General features: G+C 40.1%; 1 protein-coding gene across 24 annotated transcripts in view; it reads left to right on the plus strand.

Annotated features, from left to right (window-relative positions):
- LOC100649948 overlaps nt 1–18,356 on the plus strand; it is a 168,294-nt gene that overhangs the window by 144,013 nt on the left and 5,925 nt on the right. For 7 of the 24 annotated variants that reach the window (XM_048413111.1, XM_048413110.1, XM_048413113.1 and 4 more), the window contains 11 exons: nt 541–696; nt 3,769–3,914; nt 4,837–4,890; nt 5,234–5,302; nt 7,688–7,777; nt 8,362–8,424; nt 9,544–9,769; nt 11,375–11,485; nt 11,574–11,681; nt 11,888–12,070; nt 12,241–12,340. In XM_048413111.1, the coding sequence (XP_048269068.1) occupies nt 541–696; nt 3,769–3,914; nt 4,837–4,890; nt 5,234–5,302; nt 7,688–7,777; nt 8,362–8,424; nt 9,544–9,769; nt 11,375–11,485; nt 11,574–11,681; nt 11,888–12,070; nt 12,241–12,340 (1,306 nt within the window). Of the gene's footprint in view, nt 1–540; nt 697–3,768; nt 3,915–4,836; nt 4,891–5,233; nt 5,303–7,687; nt 7,778–8,361; nt 8,425–9,543; nt 9,770–11,374; nt 11,486–11,573; nt 11,682–11,887; nt 12,071–12,240; nt 12,341–12,452; nt 14,609–15,011; nt 15,065–18,356 lie in introns of those variants that run through there. The other 17 variants (XM_048413128.1, XM_048413131.1, XM_048413129.1 and 14 more) reach the window with 15 other exon arrangements.

Genomic DNA, 18,356 nt, shown 5'->3' on the forward strand with positions numbered 1-18,356 from the left:
TCGACTTTGCAATAGTATTTTACGAGAGTTACAAGGCTTACGGAGAGCGTAATATTATTTTAGCCTTGTGACAAATAATATTAAAATTATCCATTGAAAACGGGAACGAAGAAGAGTAGTTGCAAGCTGAACTGAGCTTTTTCTAAAATTTTGTCAAGCTGCTCTACTGCAGCATACTACTTGAACAAGGTATAAAGGTAGTTACTTTGAACGTGTTCTATTAAAAAAAAAAAGAAAATCTCTTCTATTTGTCTTCATAATAATTATTAAAAACTCGTTGATAATTCGTGAAAGTAAAAATTGAGAAACTATTAGGCATCAGTAATCGTTCGTTTTTGCTACTTTCGTTTCTTTAACTTCCTCCGAAGCCCAGTCTATCCGACAAAAAAAAAAAAAAAAAAAAAAAGAAAAAGAAAGAACCACAAAAAGCGCGTGCGACGAGATACATCGTATCAACGACGTAAAGCAAAAGTTGGTCGTGGCGATCTCGAATTTGATTCTCGTGGATGGCTGATAGCGCGGATACGTATATCTCTGTTGTGGGTGGTGCAGCGATACGGAGCTGTTGGAGGAATCGTACAACCTTTACGGTGTGAAACCGCCAGGCCGTCCGCCATCCGGTCCTCCGCGATCCCCGTTTCCTCCAGGGGCACCGCCACCTTTGCCATCCGGTGGCCAGAGCTACGACGCTACTCGGTACTCAGCTACCTTCTCTAGTTTTCGATAGAACCGCGACCTCAGACCTCGAAATTCTCTGTAAATGGAGATGCTGAGTCTGACCGTGACCGGTTGTCTCTACTTAAGCTATATATCGTCTGATCAGAATATACGAATGCGCTTGCGAACGCGTCGCACAGTGGCACAAATTTTACCGATACACAAAATAAAGATCATCGTTTCGAATCACTTCGACAGAAATTATCAGCTTGGTCCAATTGTATTCTGACAAATCGTGATAGTTATATTGGCTTGGCAACTAAATGATTGCGGATTTTTTCATTAGGTGGTATTGACAAACTCAGCAATCACTTAGTTGCCAATGCAATATAACGATTACGATTTATCAGAATATTGTACGTGTAATATCAGATTTATTGTACGTGTCCTCACGTCATAATAAATTGTGACGAGTAATGAGACAAACCGAACGTGAATCTCATAGATCATTTAGGCGTTGAATATTCACCATGCATTTTAAAATTTCTCTATTTTCGTCGCTGTATTCGCTTTCTCGTTGCTCTATGTTTCGTTGATCATCCGGTAATACTCCATCGTTCAATTTGGCCACTGTGCGTCGCTCTTGTCGTGATGGTCAGCCATAGATACGACGACTACCGTTCCCAGGGGAGAGGAAGCAATCGATATGGTAGGTGCCTTGACAAATTTATCACGGCAGAACGGAGGATCGCGAGAGAGTAACGACTAGGGAAAGTGAAAAGCGCGCTGGCTTCCCTCTAGGCTCCCTTAGCCGAGTTATTTATACTCGTTCGTCGTTGCTATTGGCGCCTGGTGGATAATATTCCACGATATATCAACCGTTTCGAGTTCATCGATCGGTATTCTCGTCGATTCCATTGACCTGAGGAAACCTCGCCTCGAAATCCACGTATAATACCTCCGTTCACGGCTATTGAAAAACTCGCACTCTGCCCAGGAATGGTCGTCGTTCGTTCAATGCATGTGTATAGTATGCGTCGAGGCATGCATGGAGAACGATAAGTTATGTTCCATATGGAAACGCAAAATTCGATACGGTCCTGCGTTTCTCATAATGCTCGAATTTATCAGGTACACGCATATGGCGGCGCATTTTCGCCCAAGTTTCTGGACTGATGTTATTTACACAAATGTTAATATTTATTATTATTAGATTGTCTGGAAAGTTTCTTTCGTTTTAGAAGGTGACAATAAATGCGAAACATTTTTATATTATTTTTATTGCACGTATTAATATACTGCACGTAATGCAAAATCGATCATACGATGTAAATTGTAGGATAAAAAAAGTAATGGATCAAAATAATATAAAACGGAAAACGTTGTACATCTATTGTTTCCTTGTGAAACCAAAGAAACTTTTCGAACAACTTAATAATATTTAGCAAATATTTTCGATTCTAAACTGTTGCTCTTACGAGGCGCTCACTTGTATATCCTGTTGCTTATTTTACGAGGATATAAACCGGACAATAACGTTTAAGCGAGTATTCCAAACGTAAAGCGCTAAACTCTTTTAGGTCAGGCAATTTTTGTACAAACAGCCTGTAACACTTTTTACAGTCAAACTTTCAGACTATATTTATACATATTTTACTAAAATCTACCTGTTTTTTTTTGCCCCAAAAAGAAGTCAAAATCGATGGTATTACATGGCCACGTACACATTGCCATCGTGGTCCATAGTTCCAACCGTTTTACTATAGTTTGAACAAAAGAAAAAAACTCGGTAATTAGAAAAATGGCACTATCAAGTTCCATCATTTGACTTTCGGAAGCTTAAAGAAGCAGAAGGAAAAAAGATATTGAATTCGTCCTAGTTCAGGTCACAACGATGCATACATGCATCGAAAGTGCACAGAACATTTGAAGCCACGTTAAGAAACATAGATCAGAGAAAAACGTGTTTGAAATTTCTTGTTGCCAATAACAATCGTTCGTATAAGAGCTTCTCGAACAGTATACGTATAACTTCGTTAGTTATAGGAGTTCAGACATAGATTTTCCCATACATACAATTCTGAAATTATATTCTTTGAGAAAATGCAAAAAGAAAGCGATCCTTCTTAACTTCAATTAATTGCACATATACTTACGAAAGGTTTATATTCCTGAATTATAAGTAACGCGATATTTAAATCAGCTCCTCCTGTAACATAATAAGAATAATCGTGTCACATGCTCGATAAAATTTCGAAAATTTGTCGACAACCGTGCGTCGAATAAGAAAATTATACTTAGCTGGGAAACTTTTCTATTAGACAGAAGTCAGTTTTCGGTCCAGCAACTTTCGAATGCGCCGTGTATTCCGCCGTGTCCGATCGAAAGGACGGGAATTTCGAGAAAATTGGCATCCCTTTCGTCCGGAAAACGGCTCTGCGCTGGAAATACGGATCGGTGGAATGTAGCATGCCGACTAGCGGTCGTAGAGAGAATGTGTATCTGAGCGCTTTTGTGTATAGCCTTCTGGTGACGTAGGCTTTAGAAAGATCGCGAGTTATGCGGAACGAACCTTGCACGCGATTCTCATTATCGTCAGTTGATATTTTATTATATCTAAGCGTACGTGCATCCTGTGGAACGCTTCTTTGGAAGATACTAAGCCCGATTAGATTTAGATTTTGTCTCATCCCATTCTCGGTTTCTACAACATGCAGAAACCGGAACCACCCCAGACAGCACACGATGTCTCAAAGACGTATGTACGTTTCACGTCCGTTTCAAGTTCCATCATCCTACGACTTGATCGGAACGTTTTAATTTTTACACTGCGGCATTCGACTGTAATTAAACTACGTACAGCTTATGTATCTATGCGTTCTTTAAATTTCTCAATGTGTTACAAAAGACCAGGAATTATTTTATAATAATTTTGCTATTACCGCTGAACTGTCCTGAATTTCCGACGCAGAACGTTCAAACTGCATCTTCGCCACACGTTTCTAGGACATTAATTGTACGTCTTTACGACATCCATAAACAGACTGTGTGCTGTCCGGGCCGTGGTAACAAACGCGCCGGTTAACCAAAATTTGCTCGTTCCTTGTCTAGGATAAGGGTAGAACACATGGAGAGGCAGCTGGCAAACCTGACAGGTCTAGTGCAGAAGGCTCTGACCCACGCACCTCACACGAGTCCATCGCCTCGTGATTATCTACAAGTTCCAGCTGGACGCGATCCTTACGCGAGAGGACCAGGTACGTCATCTGTCCGCTTTCTCAAATTCTCCATTCACACTAACTGCAACATGTGCGTAATCTTTTGGTCGTTAAACGCGCCACACCCGGTTTCTCTGTTATTTGCGAAAGAAACTTTCGTCCCTTGGTTTCGCGTAGATTTTTCTTTTCATCGGCCCACCTCTTCCCATCATCATCTTCTCTTGGCCAATTTATTTTCACAGTCTCTTGCGTTCACGCCGTCCGACTCGCCTCGACGAGAATAATTCGTCTCGTCGAAACGAACGGATTCGCATTTCTTTTCCATTCGATCTTTCGTCGCACTTAGACACATTAGAAGCATTAGCTCGTTACGTTCAACGGATTTATTCTGCGACGCTTTACCGCCTGTCCCGTTCTCTCTGCGTGAATGTTCGTCCGCCCCTTAGAGCTTTCTTCGTTTACGTCGTTCCTACGATCGTTCGCGTTTTCTCTCTCGATTTTCCTTCTTTAGATACCACAGAGTTTAAAAGATACCGATTCCGTTCGATTCGGAGACAGCAGAACAGACGCCCGTGACTGTCTGCCAGGCTGCGCCTTCATTAGATCTAACAATACGTTTTTGCGCCACGGTTTATGCAGTGACAGCGGTACGACGCGGTTCTTACAAGTAATTCCACGACTGACTTTCAATTCTGTTATCTTTCCAAATTTCACCAATATAATTTAAATCTCATGTAAATGCCAGGTGTGTTTTATTAATATAAAATTAATTTTTCAAATATTCGTTGATGGACGTCCTCTCCTTCTAACGATAAAACCATGTAATTAAAAAATTGTGTTATAATAAAATAAAATTAATTCTATCGCGACGTTACCGCTGCCACGTGTTGTAACGCGGTGTTTAAGTTTCCTGAACCCTGCTGTACAACTGCTTTGTTATTCCGACTGACGCACACACCAGGCGCCGGGGACGAGTTCGACAAACACTCTAGCTCCAGCTCTGCCTCATTGCCAGGTGTGTCTTCTTCATCTTCTTCTATCTTCTATTTTTCCGTCGAATCACTGTAACCGCTGTAATACATAGTTTATATATATATATATATATGTACTTATTCATACATTATATCATTATTGTTACTCATATATACTTATATTATTATTCTTAACATTATTTTTCTTCTACTACTTCTTATTCTTATTCTTATTATTATCATTACTATTGTTATTATTATTATCGTTATTATTATTGAAATTACTATTATATACTATATTACTCTATTACTACTTATATACATTTTATAATAGTGCCCTACGTTTAACCAATGTGATTAAAACGGTTCTCCTTTGTAAAATTCAAGTGTCTCAACCTGCCGTTACAGATGACTCATACTTAAGGACTGACGTAAAACCACCAAAGTTAGGCAAAGGTGCGGTTCACAAAGTATACACGTTTCTCCTGTTTATCCATGCAACAAACGCATCGTCGCCTTATTCTTCTTTTTTTTTGTTTTTTTGTTTTTGCCAGTAAATCGTAACACATAGCAGCGATTCGTGCATTGCACTCGCTTTCTCCATCTTTCTCTCTTTCTCTCTCTCTGTCTTTTTCGCGCGCGCGCCTACTTTCACCCTCAGCTTATTTCTGACGTTTCTTTTGCATCGTTCAAGCACAATACGCGGCGCATCTTCCGAAAGCACTTGGCACCAACCTCCTTACTTTCGTCGTTATCGGTTTCTATAGAATCGACCGCGTCTAGAAAATCCTTAAACCGTTTCGATAAATACGTTTCGACATTTGTCCCGTTCGCTTGCAATCGGTCCTATTGGGCTGACAATTAAGTGATTGCGGATTTTATCATTAGCTGGTATTGACAAAATCAGCAATCACTTAGTTGCCGACCCAAGAAAAACTATAAGCAAACTGCGGATTTTTATGCATTTATGGTACACTTATTTTCGATTTTTCTCTGCTTTTTCTTTTCTTCTCGTTCTTCCTTACCTTTTTTTTTTTGTATATACACTACCGTGTATTAGTATTTGGACTTCGCACACTTGGGCTACAATGCGATCAGAATATTCACAGTTTTATTATATTTCCAATGCTATGGAACATAATGAAGATACGCAACGTAGAAGAATATTTCTATAATGCTAATAGTCTGCTTCTTAGCCGTAAGTGGAATCGACAGTTTTATTCAAGTGAAATCGAAACAAGGAATACGCATCTATCAGATTGTACATTCGCCTGTAGTAAATAGTCGGTATTACAGAGACCTATATAACCATTTTTCGTTAAAATCTTAGCGTAGTAATCAAAATGCTTTCACTTGTACGTCTCAGACGCTATGCCATCGCCTGAGATAATATCAGAGACGAAAATTGGTAAACTGTACCTTACACACTTGCTATAATTTCAGAGTGTCAAAATACATGAGCACATTTGAGTAAAATGTATTTATGTATACGTTTCCTTCACGTTCTATCTTTTGTTCAAAGGATTTATCTGGTAAATAAATAAATAAATATTTGAAAGTGCAAAGATACATAGAATCCATATAACGCGAAAAATGTATATCTATAAAATATCAAAAGTATAGTAACTGTTACAATATTTGATAGGTAATTTTTACTTAGATTCACTTAAATTCTATTTTTTTTTAAATTTAATTTTAACGTGAAGAAATATTAATTCGCATAAATATCCGCAGTGTGCTATAACAAATTTGGCCCAGGTCATCATTTTTCTTTTCTTTTTTTTTAACTCTCCGTATATATGTCTGGTGATATCTCAGTATATAGCGTCAGATATATTTCTCTCTCTTATTTTCGTCGTTGGGATTTATGTGTCTCACTTCATGCCAGATGAAGGCTACAGACTTTTAAATTACAAGATCTTTTTCAGAATTCTGCTTAGAAATTGGAAACATGCAAGTGCTTTTCACTGAAAATTAACGTTGACTTTGTTTCGGCTTACATCGAGACGTAGGTAGAGATAGACCCAGGCACGGTTGACTGCGTCAGGGTAGCCGCGTATACACAACGTCTCATTTTAATGGATCTACTCAAATGTCTCCTAAACTGTACGCTATCCGAAAGAAGACGTTTCAAACAAAACTCGTTCTTTCAACAAATTCTGATCTCTAAGAAATCTCAAAGTGATGTTTGCTTCTTCAAACGGAACTATACATTTTTTTCATACGCCGTTCGATATCTAGTTTTTAATTCTCCTGGAAAACGAAGGTATTAAAAGTGCTTAGTATAAAAGACATTTCAAAATTAATTTTATCGAGCGTAGGAAAGGTACGAAAAAAAAGCATTAATATAAAAGCACGGTATTATCTTTCGTAGGAAGTTTCAGTTTTGTAAGATCAAAGCTAAAATATTACAAATACTTTAAATTCCACCTCGATGCTTTTTCTCCTAGAGATTTAAAATTGCATTGTACGTTGTACAAAAAGAATGTATATTTCCAAAAAAAAAAAATACAAAGCCGAGCATTGCAAGATCCTCCCGAAAAAAGTAGATTTGATTTGGAAAAATACCTTTTCAAACAACGTGTACAGTTTCGAAGAAATGTTTGTGGATCGCTTAGAACGAAACGTTCTATGTCCGCGTATATGAGTTTAAGCTTTACGTTTCCTGTCCTATTGATGCACGAAAACTCGTCGCACTTACTTTCGGTTTACGGCTCGACGTTTAGCACCATTTCCTTTAATTTCGAAAGTTTGTCGCGCGCACGCCCGTTCGCTATAACCAAAAAACCCACTTTAGCACGAGTATCGCAAGAAACATGCTCTGATCATCCTCTATTCCAGACAAGTCGGTGTCGTTTGAAAAGTCAGTGTCCTTCAGTGACGAGCCACCAGATATGAATTCCCCCAAGCAGCATTCCCCGCAGCACGCAGGTAATGGTTACCGCACATTCTACGAAATTATTATACGATACTTTTTCACTAAGCACGCTCCTCTCGGAGAATCGAGTTATTCTTCAATTCTTCAATCGAAGAGAAAAAGAAAAACGTGGAGCGGCAGATGGAAGCAGAGTTCCGTTCGAACGATTAAATCGAACGAAAGCCTGTTTCGACAATACGGAATCATGCGGTATATAGGTATTGCAATTATCATGGGAATTATAGTAAAATCCAACTGGGGCAACGACGTCCTTAGCTTAATCGCCGGCAGATGTCCCTAGTCGGCGAAGAAAATCGCTGACGATCTGTTCTTTCTCGTTCGCGGTCTGCCCGTAATTACAAATCGATCGGTAACGGTTTTGCAAACCACGCGGATATCGGGCTCGTTCGATCCAAGCAGATTAAGGAACCGCCGATGTCGATCGTCTGCAGCTCCGCCGTCTTTCTTTCTCTCAAGCACCAAAGGTTAAAGATGTACTCAGAGAGAGAGAGATAAAAAAGATATCCTTGTCGGAGTAGTTCATACTAACGCAATAATCTCTAACGACTTCTCGTGCAATGCCTTCCATCACGACTAGCGGACACAAAACCAACAAAACCGGCGATCAAATCCTCCACGTTGCCGAGGATGTCTTCGCAAGGTAAACCTGTTTCGTGTTTTTTTACGCTTCCACCAACCCTTGTGTCTCGTTACCTCCACTTGTTCTTGTGATTAACCTTATTGATCGTTCTTTCTTCTTTTTACGCCTCTGCCCCTCTCGTTCCTTCTCTATTTGTTTCGTTGGGTTTTTGGTCCGCAATTGTGTGTTTAAATATCCAGATACGGTGTATTACCCAATCGTTTCTGTTTTAATCGTTCGTGCACCTAGCCAATCACCGAAGAACACGGTTCTTCCGCTTGCGTGCGAAATTTCCGACAGTGCATTCGAGAACGAGATGGTCGAAAAGCAGCATCGACAGATCCATTTTTTAAAGCAACCAACAAATTACACGTAGTAGGGTAAATGACGCTTTTCGACGCAACTCACGGCTCGATCGCACACTGTCTATAGATGGGTGATTGCCCTGGAACTCGAGAGGATAATTCAGAGGTAAAACGTCCTATAAGACGCATGATCGTTGATCGTCCACGATACCATCGTCCATACTCATCCATTCGTTTCTCTCGTCCCTATCCCTTTGCTGCCCTCTGCACAGCTTTCATCGCCTAGTCGCCGATAAAATGGGGACGATAAAAATGACAGCGAAATTGTACGACTGGTCACTCGCCCTTCATTCATATTCTCGTGCACCAGCCGCCCTTTGATCGTGCGAAAGGCGTCGCATTAACGAGTGACAGATGGCGCCAGCCGCTAAATCCGGCCGGCTGACAGCGCTCATTACCTCATCCATAAATTAAAACGCGGTGAGAGATAAGGATGTTACAAACATCATTTTTTAAATTTACCGTTAAATCTATCGTCTGCCATAGTTATTGCCACACTGTCATAGTTATTTTTACGGATCATTCAATCTCATTGATCGATCGCCACTGCCCCATTTTCAATTACGTTTCTTGCTACTGGCAAACTCGATCCGATTTGACTGGATCGCAAGGTAACAAGGATCAAAGAACGATGATCAAGTTGGACGATTTTCGCACGGTTTAACGGGCGGAAATGCCAACGCTTGTGTCCGTACATGTGAGCACGATGTATCGTGCGAAATCGATGGGAAGGACCAGAAACATGATCTTTGACGCTTGACCGAATCATTTTCAGAGAGAGACAGGCACAAGCCGACACCGCCACCGAAACCGGCAGCACTGGTAGCTGGCCAATATGTTTATCGTGACATGGCTCTGACACCGGAAATGTACAACCAGCTGCGAGGTTTGCAGAAGAAGGCGAAGGACCTCAGGCAAGAAGTTAGGAATCTGAGACGCATGTCTCAGGCCCAGGCGCACACCATACGAGAGACTATATTGGATACGTTCATCACCATCAGGTGCGCAAAATGAAACAAGTATGAGAAGAGCTATGGAACTTTCTTCAAACTTAGTCCAAGTGATTTATACATAATTGGAAGAAACATTATCATTTATTGTATATCAGACTAGTCGTTCTTTATTTTCATCATAATTACACGTGTTTTTCATCCTCGCCGTGTTCTTTTTCTACACGGAAAACGATTCTTCCATTGCTTTCTCGTGTGTAACATATATTTATTTATTTATTGCTTTATATCTCAGGCTTACATAGTTCCAAAGCCGACCACACACTGCGTGTAACTGCCTTCTCGAGCGCTATACACGTGTAAACTCAATGCACAAGTATGCCCAACGACCATATGGTCGGTTATATAGCCTGCGCACGGCACAAGTATACTTGAAATGAATACTACTTATGTTTATGTGTTTCTATATAAATATGTACTACGGCCACATCTGATACAGCCACACGTATTGTGGCGTAGTCGCCTCACACCTTCTAAGTTTATGTATACTAAACTACGAACGAAGACTTACTGACTTTCACGTGTACGGTCGATTTCATTTAATTTCTTAAATATTGGGTTGGCAACTAAGTGATTGCGGGTTTGTCATTACTACCACCTAATGACAAAATCCGTAATCACTTAGTTGCCAACCCAATATTAACACATTGAATTACAAGGTTTGGCCGTATCGTCACGATGAATTTTTTATTATGCGATACATATAACGTTGAAATATGACCTACAAGAGATATGTTACGGTATATAATCATCATTAATGAATTTATCTCACTGAGGTCACTGGTGACCCACGTGGCGTTGTAGTGCAGTTTCGCTCGATTCACTTATTTTTTGCGATTATCAATTATCTCATATTGTTTCTTCGCGTCGCTAAAATAATTGTTCCACGTTGTTATGTGCCGGGATCTACCATAAACCATAATCCATCCCTCGGTCATACTTATTCGGATCCGCAATAATTCTAGAGAACCGCCACAAGATTAGCATTGTCTACTTTACTATCAAGGCCCTTTTTTTCATATGTTTTATACTGCATTAATTTCGTCACACCATTGTAGTAACGATGGTAATAATAAAACATTTATAGCTATTCACATTTGTTCAAATTATGTATTTCTACTAATCTTGGTGCGCCTGTCATCGGTGACCCGCACGGCGCCACGGCCAAGTTGAGTGCGGGTCACCGGTCACCCCATGGCATTCAACGTGTTAAGCGTAAAAATTGCTTACTGATCTTTGTTGAGAAGAAACTTGGTTGAGCCCCGGTGGGTCTCTGACTTTAGGTTTGGGTCAAATGTTATTTCATCCGCAACCAATTCTAACGCAAACGCTGTCACAGACGCTCAATTAATAGGTAAAATTCAAAATACAGTAGAGTTTACTCTGTACTTGTGCAATGAATTTGGACCTGTATGTTGTTCAAATATACAGTTATGTGCTTTACTTTGAGCAAATCCAAAGGCTCATTCACATTTCTATTTCAAACACTGGTACCTCAGACGTATCTCTTCATCTTCTTGAACACGTATAATTATATTGTTAATAATATCATTTAATATAATCATTGGCTATTTTTATTAATTTGTGTGGACATAGGACAATGTTGCTGTCGTGCGGCGACGCAGCTTGGGATGCGGAGAAGATTCGACTGAGCCGCGAGGAAGACCTCTACAGGCAGGAGATGTTGAGGCTGGTAAAAGATCTAACGTACGTGTTTCATTTTATTCTCTCATTTCTTCTTGTATCTCTTAGATGCATTTTCTATAACCGCTGATACATGATCTGCCGCTTTCAGCGAGCTGGAGAACACGGTGGAGGAACTACGTGGCAATGTCATAAACAGAAAGACAAGGGTCAATATGTCGGATGTGGAGAACATGGCCTTGATAATGAGCAAATCCAGGTAAAGAGAGAGAGAGAGAGAGAGAAAGAAAGGCGAATTACTAAATTGGTAAAAGCTAAACGGCTGTTGCAAAAGCTTTCAAGAACTAAACCTGTGTACTTTCAAGTTTGACTAATTGTATAACGTCACATCCATTCTTTTACTTTCAAAAGCAAATCCTACATCCTGATTGAAAACAATGTGACAGACCGCATTTTCTATTTCAGCAAAACGGTGGCGGACCTGAAGGTGCGATTCCCGAGTCTTCAGGAAGGTATGAAGGGTTTATTGAGCTCTGAAATGGAGATGGTCGTACGAGCGGAGAAATTCCTGAAAGAAGAGCCAGAACGATTAGAGTCGGCGTTGAAGCGTTGCAAAAAGCTCACTAGTACCCTCGTGACGCTCAAACGGTAGGTAACATTGCTACGGTCCCTGAATACGGTCCACTGAATTAGGGTCATGTAAGCGTGCAACGAAAGATGCACAAAATTAACTGGGAAACGAGTGAGAATTATAAAAGGATAGAAGAAATTTGATCTTGCGTTCGTCAAAACTAACTGGTAATCTGTATATTCCGCAGTTTGGCGTCGGTGCAAGAGCAGCGATTACCAAACGCAGCAGCGAGCGTAGATGCCGAGGAGACGCCACCGATAACACCGACCTCTGCTCAACATTCCAAGGTAACGCTTCATTTGCCCCGCTCGCTCGCTCGCTCGCTGTCTTTTATTTCTTTTTCTCTTTTCTAATGTCTCTGTCTATCTAATCTGGATCCTCGTTCGACTTCTTTCTCAGCTATTTCCGTTCCAATAATACCCGTTGCATGGAATTCCTGAAGAAAAAACCTATCACGATCCTGTGATCCAGTTTGTCGCGCTTTGGAAACCTCTCTGCCCCCTTCCGAGAAGGATGAAAAAAAGAACGAAGCGTTTGATTTACGGAAATCTCGATGAAAGATCGCGTACCGTTGTTGGTAAAAGGCACTCGACATGGAGCACAAACGCAACTTCGCGTTCTACGTTTCTTCGTGGGACGTTCGCGTGGATTGTGCCGAGAAATCTTTGCAAAGTCGATGCACGTGGTTCCCCTTTCTTCGTCGTGTTTGTACGATTTGCTTGACAAAGAGAACTTCACACGCGGCTAGAAGCGACAGAAGCGTCGAAAACTTTTCGCGAGTGATTAAAACAGAGCAAATCCTGTGATGCCGCGAGCGAAAATGTGACGCGATCTTTTGGCATAATCTCGTTGTTTAAATGAGAGTAGCGTCAGAAACACCATTCCAGAGCTTTGTAGATCTATCTTTGCCTAATCGAGTAAAACAATGTGGTATCTTGCAGTGACGTACGTTAAGTCTGACCACCGCTTACCCCGTATCCTATTATGCTAAACAGCGCATGCAACGAGTGACATAGAATTTTGTCTACACATATATATTTATATAACTGTATACATAACTATATATGTATATATACATATCGTACTTTTGGTATTGGTACACATACTCTCTCGTATATTTTGTATGCGTATCGTATGTACACCCTCGTTCATAAGTGTTAGAACACTCGTGAAAAGTTAGATTTGGATTAGGTTAAAAAGGATGTCGATGATCTTCAAATCCTGAAGAGATAACTTTACGTCAGTTTAAGCCAATTAGCTCTGTCCTCGCACCACTCTTTCTATTGATAAAAAAAGCAACGAAGATGTTTTGGGAGTTTGAGATGAACAATCTGCATAGTTCTATAATTTTATAATTCTATCATATCATGATACTTTCAGAAATATACATAGAATTATACAATTATACGATACTATAATACTATAATGTTACAACTCTATAATACTATGCTAGATATGCTATACCAACGAGATTGTATAATTTTCTCATTTGAAAAATTCTTGCAAACAATTTCTTCGCCAAGTTGTATCCATATGTTACTGGATATTGTTTTATACGAATTGAAAATTCTGATCGGTTTAAATCTTTTCCTACCAATGTATACTAATGTATCGCATTCTGTACAATATACCACTAGGTGTCCTAATACTTAAAAACGGGAGTGTACGTACATACGCGAGTCCATGCGTGCATTCGTGATCTTTCACGCAATCGGCACCAAAACACTGCGAAACGCGTGCCACCGAAATACACTTTGCTTGATTCGCCTGTATCCAAGAGTAAACTCGGTCTCGGGATTCGTCTCTGGAAACGATCTCGTGCGTACAGTGCCTTCTCTACGGCTTCAAGTTCGCGAAAGATACGGTCTTCGCGTGTTCGTTACTCCAAGAAGGATCCTCGTTGGATCCATGGATCTCTTCGTCGACCGTTGGATCTCTCGGTCTCTCGATCGAAGTCTAGTCGAAATCTAATGTAAACCTTTCCTCGATACGAAACGAGCCGCTCGTTTCTCGGACGAGCTTTGTCGCGAAAATTCAGCGGCCAGGACCACAAATCTCTATAGAGGTAAAGGATTGGGGCAGTACGCCAAACACGCGTTTCTATCGAACGTCCCAGTGACAAAACGAATCTTCCTTCAACTTGTGTCTCTTTGTGACATGGACCCTGACTTCCACCCTGATCAACCCCCCATCACCAATATTTTCAGTGTTTGCTGTGTCCCGATAGTATAGATATTTTTTATACATTTAGCAGCGTATGATGTGACAAAACGAGTTTCGGTCGTCGAGCCACGATACGAAAAGCTCTTTTTCCCAATTTTCTCTGTCTCCTTGTTTTCTTTGCTTCTGTATCGAATGACCGCGAGTGCCGACGACCGTGTTTTGTCAGATCATTCTCAGTGTTAGTTGTGACTTAAGGGGAAAAAAAAGGAAAAAAGAAAGGAAAAAATCTGCGTCGCGACGTGATTAAAGAGCGTTTGTTCCCACTATATTTTATATTATATATATATAAAAATCTTGTCTTTTTTTTTCAATTAAATCTTGTTCGAAAGAGACGAATTTGGAGCGGCGGGCTGGACGCGAGACAACAACGACAAAAATTTGTTCGCCATCGTCGGTTGTTGCTCGCGTTTTGATCGTCCCTTCTCTTTCCGATAATACGAGCGAAACGAGAGGTTCGATCGGCCCTAACGATGATGATGATGATGATGATGCTTTGCCACATGTAACGTCGTCCTGATACGAGTATATGCCTGACAAGCGACGCGGGTTACGCAGACCTTACGCCGCTGTCTCGACACAGCGAGTTTTTTAATTAGACTGTTTATTAATTAAAGAAATAATATCTCTCTATATATTATATATATATATTCCTCTCTATCTCTACTTTTCCTTTTTAATAAGAACTATAAAACGCAGGTTGCAGGCAAGATAGTGAATATTATATTAATTTTTTAGTATGGCTGGAAGTGGAGTACTAACTTCAAGGAGGCCATACAGACCAGTCACGAGTAATTTTTTAATGATTCATATATTTATAAATTATTAATTATTATTATTAATATTTCTACTTTATTATTATTATTATCATTATTATTATTATTATTATTATTATTACCATTATTATTACCATTATTATTCTGTACTATTTTATATACTATATATATATATATAAATATCCATACATCCAAACGCACATATATATGCAAACACATATGTACACATATACAATCACCAATTCCAGATATATATTCACACACGAAATATATATATATATATATACACCCCCCACACACACCCCTACGCGCAAACGCACACATACATACATACATACATACATACACACACACGCGTGTTTATATATATATTATATATATATATTCCTTTTGTCGGTATGATGTCTGCCGCACAAATCGTCATATTGTTCATATAACTGTTTATCCTTCACGACGCTCGAAGCATTTTGCCAAATTCCTCCCGTCTTTCTTTTTTTCCGTGTACACGCGCGAAAAGAGACTGTCCTTTTTTTTTAAGCGGTAGCGAGAGAGAAAGTAAAGCCTTGCGTGGAAGTTTGGCGGAATTCTTCGAGGGATTCGCCGAGCGAATTCTTGTCGTCGTTGCTCCGGATCTATACATATATATAACTCGTATATACATATACATATATATCGTTTAGACGCGATAGAGCTCTGTTTTTTACTGTCGTGACGAAAGGTTGGGAATAATCGCGGTCGCGAATCAGTTTCTCTCTCTCTCTCTCTCTTTCACTCTCTCTCACTTTCTCTCTCTCTCTCTCTCTCTCTCTCTCTTTCTCTCTCTTTCTCTATTTCTCTCTCTTCGCACCGAGGAGTTGTCTGACCCGCACCGGTTCGTACTACTGAATCGCGAACGTTTCATCTAGAGGTCAGGATTTACAATTAGAACGTGCATTAACCTTCAGTCGATGAAAGCTAGATCATCGTTGTCGAACATCTTGTTTTCCAAGACGATTGAAAATGTTTTTACCACTGCGTGATGGTAGTTTTCATTCGAATAAACAAAGATTTGAATTTGGATAAAACGTACTATCACATGGTCACTGCCGGAGCAGAAATTTCGTGTACCATACATAGACATCTTTACATAACCTGGTAAAATCAGATAACAGATACCTATAATTCAAATAAAACAATAAATATTAACGTAATTTATTTTTCAAGCACGCTACGATATTACCGAAGGTATATTGTATAAGAAAAAGTAAAGCGAGTAGCAAATAAGAGGAGAAATTTTACTCGAATGAAAGTTTAATTCTAAATTTATAAAAAAAAAAAAAAAAAAGAAAAGAAATAGTCCATAGTAATTTCTAAAGGAATAAACGTGAAATATTTGCAGGAACGAGACGTGACCCAGCTTTCACCGTCCAAGGATTATACGTATATCAGATATGTCGGGAGTTCGATTCGCGAATCTTTTAACGCACAATACATACGCGTATCTGTTTTGTTAGGTCATTTAACAGATGAAAATGGCCGGATTGTTAATAAAACCATTCAAGGCCTCTAGTCGCGTTGCGTTGTTTGCATCTTACCGACACACCTAGAGCTTTGTTATCGTTGTCCCGCTATGTCCCAGCGCTTTTCAGACCCGACACGTACCGGCAAAGAGCATACTCGACACGCACGAAACATTTCCGGGATTGATAAAAGCGTGCAAAAATCCCTCGGCTGTGCTACGCGCTACGCGCCTTACGAGCTCTCACTTGGCCTTCTCGCAATACCTCCTTCTTATTACATTATCGCTGTATACTCTTATATTTAACGATTTATTCTCTTAGATGCATATACCAATTTTTACGACGACCTTTTACTCATAATTTACGTCGGAGTATCGTCCGAGTAACGCTCGATGAGCCACGCGGCATCATTTCCAAGGAAACAAAGTAGTTGCGATCTCGACTCGTCAGACACACTCGTTCCAATCCATTTCTTATAGTAAGGTGTAACAATCCCCCAACCCCCGTCTCTATTCTCGACACACAAGGTTTACATTGGATTTCCCGAGATTAAGTTCGCGGCGACGACCACAACAACGACGACAAACACGACGATCACGATGATCATTGGAAATGAAAGAATCCTATTGAATAAATTGCAATCCTAAGAATAAATTGCACGTGATCGTCGTCGAATGCGCAACTGCTCGTTCCTCGCTCGGTCCTGCAGCCCCCTTTCTCACTATTCGCACTTTTCGCTAACCTATATTACGAATACATGCATCTACGGGGAGAGAAGAGAAAGAATTTCTCGCCGCTCGAATAGGCGTTTCGTATCCATGATTTCTATCTACCACTACGTCTTAAGCTAAATCTCACACTGACGAACAATTGTCCGCAGACACGCGTCGCGTCCAATCAGCGTCTGTATTTCCTGGGGAACAGGCAGTAAAACAGACGCCGATTGACCGTGACACGTGTCCGCGGACAGTTGTGTGTCAATGTAGATTTAACTTTACGGGATGATTTCACAAGAAAAGAAAGAAATAACTCGACAACAAGGATCATGCACTTTGTCAATTTGTTGTTTCGTCAAACATTCGCCGAATTATTTATGCCGCATATTTGCCAATTAGTTCGGTTAACTGCAGCGAACGAACAAACAGCGGTAGAGAAAATTCGAGAAATAACGCAAGATATAAGCGCGTCGATAACAGACGCTTCACGTATAAAATTGGAAAAATCTCAAGAAGCGTGAACGACTCTTATTTGTCGATTTAAGAAAATGAACCTGTACAATTGGTAAATCAATTCTCCAGATAACTCGACGATCATAGATCGTATCTATTACGTTTCTCTTGTATTTACTTTTGCAAACACATTCGTCGAGTTATTTATTGGAAAATCAACCTGTAGATATTCGAGCGAATAAAAAGTTTCGTTGCTTGTTCCATTTATGATTTTGCAGTCGTTTGGGACGTTCGCTGATGCTTGGTACGCGCAAAACTCGATCATCGTCATCACGCCATTATCATCCTCACTTTTTCTTTGGTCATTCTGCTCTGACTGTCGCGTCTCATATAATTTTTCACCGTTGCTTTCGATTTCTTGCGAGATTGGTTCACAGCTCGCCGGCACCCTTGCTTCACCGTCCAAACTTTCGGTTCTTTCAAAACGGATCGATTCGACGTCGTCACTTTGTTCCATACACATGTTTCTGTACACACGCCCCTTTTCTCTTTTTCTTCCTTCCTCTCTTCTCTCTCTCTCTCTTTTTCTTTCTCTCTCTCTCTCTCTCTCTCTCTCTCTCTCTCTCTCTTACTATAAGG

This window comes from Bombus terrestris, chromosome 16 (assembly GCF_910591885.1).
Source record: "Bombus terrestris chromosome 16, iyBomTerr1.2, whole genome shotgun sequence".
In the NCBI taxonomy this organism is placed as follows: domain Eukaryota; kingdom Metazoa; phylum Arthropoda; class Insecta; order Hymenoptera; family Apidae; genus Bombus; species Bombus terrestris.